The sequence below is a fragment of the Triturus cristatus genome, chromosome 5_1 (genome assembly GCF_964204655.1).
Source record: "Triturus cristatus chromosome 5_1, aTriCri1.1, whole genome shotgun sequence".
Lineage (NCBI taxonomy): Eukaryota > Metazoa > Chordata > Amphibia > Caudata > Salamandridae > Triturus > Triturus cristatus.
In genome coordinates, this window is record NC_140587.1 from 581001199 (window position 1) to 581014356 (window position 13158).

A 13158-nucleotide genomic window follows, 5' to 3' on the forward strand; every position below is an offset into this window, starting at 1 on the left:
AGTGGTGAAAGCAAAATGTCTGGGGGAATACCATGCCAGGGATGTCAGGGCCAACAGTAGGTTTAAGCATGCATAAGTTAGGAATAGAGTCAACAGTTTGGAAGGCAATCATCCTTCTTACTATCTGGAACGGGAGGACACATTTCTACTTTATAATAAGGTGCAGCCTACATCATATACATTTTGTGCATACTTGTAAACAGTACGGAATGTTTTAACACAGCAGACAGCCACCGCCCTTAAGACTACACTGGGTAAGAGAGAACAAAGTGAGCTCCATGGAGCCAGGCAGGTTGTGTTCTCTAATTGAAAAGGTGTGGCAGAGGGTGGACTGTGGTTTTTGTAAAAGTTACTTACCTTCGGTAACGTAATATCTGGTAGAGACACAGTCTAGCCGCAGATTCATTAACTTTTGAATTCTCCCCAGACGCCAGTCTGGATCTGGAAATTTCTCAGCATCACCTCTGCGTACCAGTGGACGGCATCATACGGCTCCGTGATGGCTTCGACTCCAGTCCTGACATCAGTGGAGCCATACAAGTCCCCTCCGACGCACAGACATCAGTTTCTTCTGTGAAACCTTCCGCGCCAGAACGCAGAGCCACTATAGAAACTGGTTGAGGAAACAGTGTGCCAAAAAGATAAAATCTTTGAAACATTAATAAAGAAGAAACATCAAATGGTATGTTAAGACCAGACATGGATTTAAAAGAAAACCCCAAAAGAATCATAGCACAGGGTTATGTGAAACCCTGCACCCTGGTGATTAACCATCATGTAAAGAAAGAAAAAAAGTTATACTCTAAAGATCATCCATCAAAAATCTTTGAAAGCCTGTGCCTTGGTAAATAACCCTCATGTAAAGGGAGAAATCCTTACACTCTACAGCCCATTCATCCGTGGTAATGAGTGGCATGATCAGAACAAAACAAAACCTATGAAAACAACACCAAGCTGGTTGTTGAATGACACCATTACATGACATAATGATAGTGCCAAAACCAGGTATAATGATACCAAACAAAGACTTTCAAGAAAGAACAACTAAATCAATCCTGTGTCCAATCTAGTGTGAAATGGAAAACACTCCCCACCCTACCGACCACACACATTTGGAAATGGACGGTATGGCAACATCTAAAGAAGACCTATGTGGCCAGGCCAACTGGTCTGTTTAGTCCCAACATAAATTGAGATTGTGATCCCTGGTACATAAAATCAGTATTGTTAAAAAGGGTATAACCCTTACCTCATAGGTAATTCGCAGAGTGGGGAAGGTGGGCAGGGAGTTAAATAATCTGCGGCTGGACTGTGTCTCTACCAGATATTACGTTACCGAAGGTAAGTAACTTTTATATCCGATAGAGACATCTAGCTGCAGATTCCTGAACTTTTGAATTAAATACCATAGCTATACCCCCCCCTGGAGGAGGGTCTGCGAACCAATCCTACAAAAGTTCTCAAACAGAACCAGCCGGACATAACTAACAACCGGCTAAATGCACGTTGGAATAGCAGAACAAGAGCTTGGCTCTTTATAGAATCCATGATCACTGTCGCAGAACATATAAATAATAAACAACCCTGCAGGTCTGAGAGAAACGGACCTTGAAGGAAAAGGGGGAAGAAACCCTAAAGAACCATCTGTCAGTTATTAGACATTGACATCTAACCCCCAAAGAGAAAGAAAGCTTATTGACCAAAAAGGGCTGAATGCAAGACAAAAGTAATGTAACAACAATAAAGAAATATCAAAGAAAGAACTGTGCTGATGAAATCCAAAAGAAGGACTCTCAGAAATTCATTCCATTATACCAAAATGAACGAACACCAAAAGAAGGGTGAACAATAATACCTCCATGGTATTGAGAATTTTGTTTGAACAAGATGACCACTCGAAGGTTACATAATGCACCGTAAAGAGACTAAAATGACATAGGTTTGAGTTTAATATTGATATTCATCTATTATGCCAGTTGTAAAAAAAATTCCCACAAAGGTGTATCACCTGGACATATACCTAATATATGTAATTTTGTGTCACAGTAGACTCCAAGTGGTCTGACAACACACGGAGCATCGCTAGCCTACATTTACTGCTGGACCGCAGGTATCTACAAAGCCTTCCCCTAACTGGCCTTCAGTGTCCTGGTCTGAAAGTCTGAACATGACTCCGAGCTGTGGGCACGCTCAACATACCAAGGTAAGCAAAAGAAGAAAAGAGAACGCACCTAAAAGTGCAGTATTAAATAAGAAAAGGAAATAATGTATAAAATGAATCCTTGCTGGCAACAAGCACATGCGACAACACAATACGAAACACAATTTGATCACAAGCCCGCCTCAAGAAGTAACAGCCATGACTTGTAAAGCACAGTGAAAATAGATACATACACAAAACGACAGGTAGTATCTAACCTCCAGACAGATGCAAAAAGCATAGTGGGAGAATAACAAGGAGTGCTTCTTATAAAGCATCAAAACTCCATAAATTGTAAGACCGAAAATAGGTAAGGAAACTGCTGCTAGAAATCTCCATCAGATTGTTTCCGACACTACCCATCACACAGCGTAAGCTATAGTGTTCACCCCATATGTTCTAGGAATTAACAAATGAATGTCCTATCCCCTTCACAGAGAAGGCAACTAACCTGTGACTTCCAAACAATACACCATAAACTCTGAGTTTACTCTCACAATTTTCCCAAAAGTGAAGCACATATAATAAAAATGCAGATACACAGTCTACTCAGAAGAAGACAACCTACACCATAAAAACACAAAGTCCAAGAGGACTTTGATGAAGGATGAACCACAAGAACATGTATTCCAAGAATACAAACCAAAGGCCCTGAATCCATCAGCGCCATAATAAATATGCACACCACAAGAGTAGTGAGGACATACTATGTTGATCACTCTAATGGCTAAAGAGCAGAGCATCCCTATATACCAGAATTACCACTGGCATACCAACATGCCCCTATGAGAGACAATGAAAGGTCGAAACCATGCACATCCTAGCATACTGAACTGCCTCAAAGAAGCTTGCATCAGAAAATCTTCCATACAAGAAGACACATCTCTTGATAATAACCTCTTGAGCACAAAGCTCATCCTCAGAGGTTAAGGGGCAAAGGAACACCTCCCATGGTCATATAAATCAATACCAGCCTAAACAAGGGAAAAATTGGTACTGAGAATAAAATATCTGCTCTTGCAAGACACCAAGTGGTCAAACCAACAATGGACATATAAAATGCCCTAACAAAGCTTACTCGCTTTGAAAGAAAAAGCCTACATCTCAAGTATAGACAAGTTACACCAGTAACAAACAAACAAAAAGCTATGACTCTGAAGACCTCTGTCTTCCACTGAAGCATGTTAACGCTGCATCAGCTTGACTCCCAAAAAGATAGGCACCATCAAATGGCATGTTGACCAAAGTCGACTGGACAGCCTCAGAGAAACCCGAAGTTGCCAACCAAGCTCTACGCCTTAACACCACTGCCATTGCACGACCTACAGAGCCTGTAGTGTCCATCCCACACCTTATGGAAAGCCTAGCAGCCTGTTGAGCATCTTTAATCAAATCACCAATCTCCGAGCTGACATTACCCGGAGGAGATGGTAACAAATTCTGTAGCGAATCCCATAAAGCATGGGAATATCACCCCAGCACACAAGATGTATTTGTGGATCTCAAAGCTGAGCTTGCCGAAGCAAAGATATGTTTACCACAAGCATCACGAGTCCTAGACTATCTACCCACCAGAGTCTTAGGAACAGAAACTACATCCTGTGAAGAAGTCGCCACCTGACAAGTTTAAAACTGTAGCCATCTTCCTTAGTAGGTCTGCAAAGGAGAAACTTGCTTCCGTGGCAAGGCCATGGGGAGAAAGCAACCCTGAAGCTGGAGAAGAATCCAAGCCACTAGCCTCTCCCAGATCAGACAACCAGCTCTCCTCCATCTGAGGCATCTCAGAAATGGGCTGAAAAAGCCCTGCCTCGATTGACACATGCTGACCTTCCAAGACCTCTTCCTGAGATGGAATCAAAACCTGATCCCCTCAGTCTGAGAAGTCAACTGTGCATCTGACGTCGTACGGCACCTACATGCTGGAGAAGCAACTTCGATCGATGCCACTGAAGTCAGTATCCGAGTCGGTTGATCGAAGTCCGGCGATGTAGGTTGAGATACCGAAGGACTGTGTAACTGTGCCAGCCGACGCCGACCGGTGCCGACCCCTCGACTCCAAGTCCGAGAATGCCGCGACTTTAAACCCCTCTTACCTTTTGACTTTCCCTGAGAACAACGTCCTCCAGACCGGCTTCGGCTACTAGATCGACTTCACTGTTCCCAAGACGATGAAGACTGAGGCTGGGAAGCCTCCAAGGATCGTGACACACACACTGCCATCAACTTCGAACGTCGCTCCTTTAACGACTTCGGTTTTAGTTTCTGGCAGGAGCCACAATCTTCGGCGTTGTGGTGCTCGCCTAAACTCCACATACAAACTGTATGCGGGTCCGTCACTGACATATGTCGGTTACAAGACCCACAAGGTTTGAAAGCTGTAGACATCAGACAAAGGCACACTGTTCCACCGACACAAAGCGTCGAAGCAGGTCAGGAAGAAATCGATCTGAGGAACCGCTTCTGCGTTACAGTGCGGAAAAAAAGAAACTGACATCCGCGCACCGGATGGGACTATTATGGCTCCACTGATGACAGGGCCGGAGTCCACGTCATCGCGGAGCCTTACGACGCAGTTCTCGCGGCGTGCTGAGGTATGCAGAAAAATTTCCGGATCCAGACTGGCGCCTGGGGAGATTTCAAAAGTTAAGGAATCTGTAGCTAGATGTCTCTATCAGATCAATAAAACAGAGTATGGAATACGTAGGTATTTGACCATTGTTCATTTCTTTTTTCTATAAAATGCTATATACCTTATATGGTTCAACTAATAAGGAAGAGATTAATAAAGTGTACATAATCTTCTGTAAATTACTAGCAATAAAAAACAAAAAACAATGCAATATCTGAAACGTCAATGAAGTTAAGTTGAATGTATTTGCAGTAAACAGACATAACACAAGAATAAATGAAGCACTTCGCCAAAAGGGTTTTAAGTCTTCTCACACAGATCATGCAATACATCTGTCTGCCACTATGGGCCTGACAGTCAGGTGGAGGGGTATCTCTGTGGGGAGACATTTCTTTCTCCCATTCCAAATGAGCTGGTGTTTCAAGATCTGAAATTACAGTGTGCGCAATAACAAAACCTGTAATTTTGGGCCCTCAGCACTGGAACTACATCCCCAGTCTGCATCCAGTAAATCCTGGCTGGCTGGGCAGGGATGTGGGCTAAGGCAAAGCATTGGGCCAGTGGCAAGGGGGAGTAGACAACGCCTTCCTTAGGCTCATCAGACCCTGCTCCAGGCCTCAAGACCCCACCAATGTCCAACATCCTGCAGCCACCTCTAGACCAACAAAGCCCAGGGCCAGAGGAGGATGTCCGTGGCTCTGGACCACCCCCCCCCCCCCCCCTCCAAGCTACGGAGGGTGGTGGCAAAGGACTGGATGGTGCTGGGGAGGGACAAACAAAGCTGCCCCCAAGCTACAGGAGCCTGACCACATGTTCCCAACCCCGATTCGGCAAACTGCTACCTTGCAGCCAGCCCCCCTCTAACGCTCTGCCAGCTCCCATTTACAACTTAGGGGCTAGTAGTAAATGTGAGCATTAGGCAGTCATTCCACTCATAACTGGACGTTCCTAACTTTCTAACTTGTGTTGTTAATATTTGCAGATTTTATGTATTTTTCAACAATGCGATGAAAATGATCAGTAAAAGTTTCTGTGTGCTTACCACATTAGGATTGAAAGGTGGTGGGATCTTCTTTTGCTCAAGGTCACTCCAGTTTATGGTTGCGAAGAAAGGGTGGGTTTGAATGTCAAGCTGTAACAAAAAAGGTGTTCCAGTTCTTTAATCAGAAATCAATTTGGTTAACTTTTTTCTTTGCCTATTCATGCTGGCTTATGTCTCGGATGCTGCAATCCCTTCAGATTGCTTACTGTAACACACACTGCATAGTAATGCTTTAGCTATGCCGTGTCAGTAGAAGCTACAGGTTCACCATTACTGCTAATTTTGGTCTGTATCACGGGTGGTAGGGGTCCAGCTGTACAGAGTGCCTATGCTATGTGTTTACTACACTTGCCTGCTCCACTTTTACTCAAAGTAATTATCCCTCCCTCTAATTACCTGCTCCACTGTTATTCAAAGTATTTATCCCTCCCTCTGTGTCAGATGGAATGGGATGCAATGTATGGGGAACTGCAGGCCAAGACCCTTACGCAATGTTCACAGCTAAGAGTCTGCGTTTTCGTTTTAAGCATAATGGGAGCCTGATTGTGATGTATAGGTCAAACCTCTCCCTCCTCCTATCTTCTTGTTGGTGCCCCTTCTGCGGAGTTTGGACTTGGGTTGCTGGATCCTGTTTAAAGACTCTTGCGTGCAGGTTAATTTCTATTCCTCAGTAGTTAGAAGGAGGGTTGTTTCATAAAAAATCCCTTCAGGGTTACTTTTTAAGCTTGGACCTTGCTTGTAGTGGGCTGGTCTTCCTCTGTTCCCCAAGAGGTACAGGTTTGTTTTGGGTCGAGGATTCAACTGTAACATTGAAACAGACTGCACGGGTTTCACCCCACTCAAGGTCAGGAAACGAGGAGCACAACTGTACCTTCCCACCTTTTGGGATTGTCCTGGAAGAACACAACTGTGTAAACTACCACCTTTTTGTATTGTCCTGGAAGACTGGGCCTTGCTGTAATCCAGCTAGTCATCTACCTTCCAGCTTACTCAGGTTTCAATCATGCTGGGACAGGAAAACAACTCTCACTTGACCGTTTTGAAAGTTGGTCTCACGAACTGTATGATGATACAGAACAATGCGAATCAGGGTGAAATGGAGCAGTGTTATCACTCTGAACATGCTGGCCGTTAGCTGAGCTCATTCATTCATTCTTAAAGGGACTAAATTGGCCTACAGCACAATATAGGATTTATCATGCTCAAATATAAATTATTACTGTAGTGTAATCATGTGGAACCATTAGCACTTTCTGCACTAAACCTGCATGAGGCTGGAAAATTCATAACCACTTCTTTAGGTATTAAAAGAAACACTGAAATCTGGATAGAATAAGAGCTGGCTATAAATACGAAATAAGAGCTCCTAAGTGCATTTGCCTCAGGAAGCAGAGAATAATTTTGTAGACCACTCTGTTGAATGCTCCATAAAAACATACCCTGTTCTTTGCAAATAGTCCAGAGCAGAGGTGAAAACTGGCAATGCCTCTTGGATAACTGATGCCACAATAGGCATACCAAACAAATGGCCAGTCCCCACAAAGTCTTGATTGATTGTATGATTATACATTATAGCACTTTAAGTATAGGTAGTTAGATACCTAAAGTCAATTAGCTACCTAAATGGTGTTTAAAGTTGGGCAGGCCTCTATACGAGGAAACGTACAATTTTCTTTCAATGCTGTAGGAACAACTTATTGGGGATGTGGCTCAAACATGGGAATTTGATTTACAAGAGTTTCAGGAGGACATTGTTTTTGGGAGAACAGGAGTCAACACTAGATTCAAATCATTTAACTGCTGTAGGCAAAGATAATCGGGTGTGCTGCAGTGGAATAACTAGTATTGTTTTACTTAGAATGGAGAAATATGGCCTGGTCATGGAGTGTTTCGATGCTAGTGGACAGGTAAATAACAATACATTGTGTTTCACCTCTAAAGTTACTGGAAAATGAATATGCCACTTTATTCCGCATGCTTTCCCCCCGCATGTAATAACAACGCAGTCATTACAGCGACCATGCTGTAACAACGCACACCATTACCCCGCAAATCATAACGACTTGCTCGGGGAGGGGAGGGGTGGGGGGGGGGATCTGGATGTTGGAATACTATAATTTACTATTCCATCTCCAGTATGTACAACAGTAGGGAAGGTGTTGGATTTTAAATCAAACACCTTCTGCCCCCTCCGCAAGTCGGAACAACGACTTGCGGAGTAATGGTATGCGTCGTTACATCGTGGTCGTTGACAGAACCGTGTTGTAATTACCTGCGGGGAAAAGGATTCGTGGTAAATAATGTTTACCCTGGAAAATACTGTGCTAATTACAGATCAGGGCATAAAGGAGGTAAAATGGGACTACAATTGCAACTGATTGGCAAGCGTCTCCTAGCATTTTAAAGAGCTCATATTCTAGAATTACCATTAAATGGCATCCTGTCCAACATTCGAAACTGGGATAAGGGAATATTAAGTACTTACCATTTGACATGAGTTTTCAAATCTAATGTAAACACTAAAAAGCATCATCTATCCCATTCACTACGGATGTATGTGTGCCTATATGCAACGTTTATTTGTAGTCCTGGATTGCATATCTTCAAATATGTAGGTTGTGTATATATATGTGTGTATGTATTTATACAGTCCTAACAGCTTGCTAGCCACACATCGATGTACTGGGAGTAAACCCCAGTGATGATATATATGAGGAAGGGGAAAGAGGGAGGAGGCAGACCTAGTGGAAAGGGTCAGAAGTCAAGACTGTCTGAGGTAGTGCTTCTTAAAGAGGAGTGTTTTCAGTTTCTTCTTGAATTGTAGGAGGGTTTGTGCTATTCTGATGGAGAGCATGTTTCAGAAGCTGGAGGCATAGGCCAATGAGGCTTGTTTTCTCTTTCCTTCAATGTTTACTTTAATCTGAAGATGCTGAAACTCCACTTCTGACACTGACCTCCAGATATTGTTAGTTAGGTAAGTAGACAGGGTCATGGTGTAAAAAGGCTGGTTGGTGATGTGGCTGATTTTGAAGATGATCCGGGATTGCAGGAGGATACGGTGTAAATCCTTTAGGGCAAGGGTGAGAAGATTCTGAGACAGTAAGGTGTTGTTAGCATACTGGTGGATCCGGATATTGCTGCCTGCAAGGGTGGCACCCAAGGGTTTCATATAAGGGTTAACAATGGTAGGTGACAGAAAGGAGCCATGGGAGACTCTATAGGTGACAGAGTTCAGTTCTGGTAGTTTCTGTCTCAACGAGTTACTGTTAGTGAGGTAGCACGTGAACCACTTTAGGGCTATGCCAGTGAAGCCCATGCAGAGCTTTCAGGTGTGGATCAATGCTAGATGGTCAACAGCGTTGAAAGTTGTGGAGAAGTCCAGAAGGACCAAGAGGCATGGGTTATTTATTTTTTGGGGAGAAGAGGGTATTGTTGACTACTTTAAACGTGGCTGTTTAAAAACATGAGTGTGGTCAGAACCTCAATTAATAGTCTTAGAATAGGTTATTCGTGTTGGTATGCTCCTGTAGCTGGGCAGTAACTGCCATCATACTGTATTTCCTGATGGGAGGTAGATTAAAGGACAGAAGTTGGCATAGGCAGCTCGATCTTGTGTAGGATTGTTCAGCAGGGGCAGATCAATCCAATCTTGAGGCTGTTGAGGCAGGTGCGTTGGGTTAGTGAGATACTGACAAAGTGGAGAAGAGGTGTGTGGTTTCTCCTTGCAGAAACTTAATGAAGGGGGAGACTAACACATCATCTTTGTTGGAGGTGGCTTTGAGTGAGTTCAGATTCTTGGAGAGTTCTTTGTGGGAGCTAGTGCTGTAGGATGACTAGTTTTGTACGTAGGGTTACCCACGGTACACCCTATGATTGTATTGAATGATATGTTTGCACTTTATTTCGTATGCGTTTTTGCACTATGCACTTTAAAAAAAGTTATTTTGCTGGGACGTATCATGGGAAAGGTAACGTGAAATTTTGTTTCCCAATTTACTCGCATTTTGCACTTTTGTTATAGATGTCCAGAAAAGCTTTAACCTCAGAAGACGAAATATAGGAAAAGTCATTGGTAGTTTTGCACCCCAATATTGTTTAGATGTTTTTATCTTGAATTTTTATTTTAACCTTTTTAGTAATTCACTATGAGCTGGCAGACGATATCTTGTACTATCTAATTTTTAACTGTAATGTATGATTGATCGAATTGTTCACTTTTATGACATTAAGTTGCCGAATAAAGTATTTGATTGATTGATTGACTAGTTGGTTATGTAGCAGATGTGTGTAAATGATGGTGTGGATGACAATGATGAATTGGTGACGTTAGATCTGACTTTGTTGATTTTCCCCATGAAGACACAGATGATAGCGTAGCTGCGATATGTTTGCATATAAGAAGCATGGTCATAATTGTCTATATTTTATTCGTAAATATTTTAATATACTAACTTCAATTAAATGCTGGTATTAACCAAATCCAATAACATTTCATTATTAAAGTTACGATGGATTCAAAGTGTTTAAATCTATGCTGTCAGAGCCTGATCAATGCTTCTTATTCAATTGAAAATGTAGCTCTGCCCATCTGGATCTTTTTGCCAGTGCACCCTACATGAAGATATCAATGCTGTACCAACATCTGTGTTTGCCCCATCTATCAGGCAGCATCGAAGTATGCAGTACACAGTTCTAACTACAGTGAGTGCCAACATACATCTTTCCATTACAGTTTCAAAGGTTACCAGTGCAACACTTTACCTGTCAATATTTCGAAAAGAGACACTGTTAAAATGTTACTTTGTGAAAGCATGAAGCTATGAACTGTGGGGTTACATCAAATTTGAGATTGCACTATTAGTCATTTCCCAGTGTACTCTACAAGTGTGGCATGGAGCACAAGTAAAATACAATTAATATACATAAAGTAACACATTTCCTGTAAAAAAGCTGCTAAATGCAAGCAATGTTTTAACAAGACATTACATACAAAATCTTGCTTTGCTCCAAGTCGATTTTTCCTGTCCTTTTCCAATAACTCTTCCAAAATGGACCATGCAGTGAGGCTGGCTCCAGGTCTCAAAGGCAGAGCCTTGTGAAGAATGTTATCATACATTTCGGCTGTGTCTCGGCTGTAAAAAGGAGGCTACGCAAAAAAGAAAAAAACATACATTTTTATCTTATTATGCAAATAATACTTTACACAGAGATTTAATTAACATACCCTTGATTCTTAATGTTTTCACCTTTATTACTCTCCCTCAATTCTTGCTATGCTTTCTGATGTACTTCTGAAATGAAATTGGGCTGTCTATTATCTGTTGCACACCATAGCGATGCACCATCTGAGTGTAACTTCCAGTTTAGGACTTCGGTTTTGTCATCCTATGTCACTCATATGCATTTTAAAAGCCTCATCTTCTACTATATTTTCTTCTTTGTTCAAAATTATGTCATTGCAACAGAAGCAGATACATGTTGCATCATCAAATATACCAATAGGCCATAGACTATGTATTAAAGATTCTAAATTCATCCATGACAGTACTGGAAATCAGACTAAATAGTGGGACCACTGTGTATGCCATTCATATGGCTAAGCTCGCAATAAACCATGAAGATGGAGAAGTCATATCATGATGTGTAACACTTCTGGGTTAATGTGATGTATTTCCCTCTGTAGGCATATAACCGAGTTCCGCTCTTGGATTTTATGAAATAAAAACAAAACTTTTCATTTAATACACTAGATTTGATCCTAGCAAGGTATGTTGATTGGCTGCGTCCAAACCCTGCACTACTTAAGTAATGGTTAACATAAGCAAACAAGTAGGTATACTGATTCTGTGACATGCTGAACACAAAATGCAGATGAACGGATACATTCTTGTATTTCCATACTTACATCAACAGATCTCAGGGACTGAACTACTCATAGTAATATACATTAGGTAATCAAGGACCTAGAAAGTCTATTAAGGAATAGGCAATCCTTGATGTTCTGTCTGATGATGATGATTTATATATACAAGGTGTGTTAAAGGGGGTTTTGTCACTGCTGAATATTATTAGCATAGAGGCTGTGATGATGTGACCTATGGTTCTGATTTTTTTTTTTTTTAACATCAATCATCCGACTTTAATGTACCAACAAATGTAAACACAGGCATTCACAAATGCTGTTTGCAAGCATCGTATGCACAAATGTTATATATGACATTAAAGTCTGTCCTATTGGTTTTGCCAATGCTGAAAAAAGTAGAAAAACATTGCGTTCTGTGTAGAATACATATAGGAGAAAATGAACTGAATGTGACAAACAGCACAGATGAGTTTATTTTTCAGATTTAGAATCCTTTGTTCATGCTAATCAAAGGACCTCCTGGAAGATGGAATGATACATCACCAGCTGATAGCATGAAGTGAAAGATCAGTACTCCTCTGGGTGGAGCCAAGCCAAACCCACTCTATGCATATTTTAAAGAATTGTTAAAAATATCTCATCCAGACTGTTGTGCTGTTAATCCGGACCTAAAAAAGGAAGTTTACCATTCCTAGGTAGGTCATTATTATGACAAATGTAGGAGAATATTTTCAGTCATAGACCGTGGTTTGCAGTGCATTTGACACTTTTTTTGTAAAAGGACAGTACTTCGTTTGTATAAGCAAAATGCAAGCGCTACTTTTACACACAATTGTGAAAAATGTGACAGAAACAAGGCTTGCACATTTATCTCGGAATTTGAAGTAAAGCCATGATGACTGGTTGTGGTAACAGTATTATCGAATTGTGGTGTATCAACAAAAGATCTGCCATTCTGTACATGGCCACATTAGTGGGGTGGTGCTCATTTTTCCAAAATGGCAATGCAGCAGAGCTTCACTGATAGCAGGAGTATTGATAACTGTGGGGAGGGCCGTGGTGATAGTAAAAACAGGGATCGCAAATGGAACCTTTAGAAATGAGGAATTATTGGAGGAATCAGTAATTTGATTCTTGATACTTCCCTGTATTTCACCCTTAAGCTCTCCCTGCTTCCAGCAGGAACGGGACCTGAGTGACTTAACAGGGAGAATGGAGTTTTGAAGGTTCAGGAAAGAGCAGTATTAAGCAGCTAAATCCATAATCCTCAAAGTACACTCCCTACACAGACACGCTGTGGAGATCTGGAACATCGTAGATTCAGTCTCATCCGACGTCGCCTTCCTCACTGAAACCTGGACCTATGCCTCCTCCGCCCCTGACATCGCCATCCCAGACGGATATAGATCCAGAGGAAGGACCGC

General features: G+C 41.8%; 1 protein-coding gene across 2 annotated transcripts in view; it reads right to left on the bottom strand.

The window, feature by feature from the left end:
• SGK3 (serum/glucocorticoid regulated kinase family member 3) overlaps nucleotides 1–13158 on the bottom strand; it is a 498190-nt gene that overhangs the window by 89773 nt on the left and 395259 nt on the right. For both annotated transcript variants that reach the window (XM_085605508.1, XM_085605509.1), the window contains exons 17-18: nucleotides 10862–11017; nucleotides 5872–5961 (exon numbers count right to left, since the gene is read on the bottom strand). In XM_085605508.1, coding sequence (XP_085461634.1) covers nucleotides 5872–5961; nucleotides 10862–11017 — 246 coding nt within the window. The remainder of the gene's footprint in view (nucleotides 1–5871; nucleotides 5962–10861; nucleotides 11018–13158) is intronic.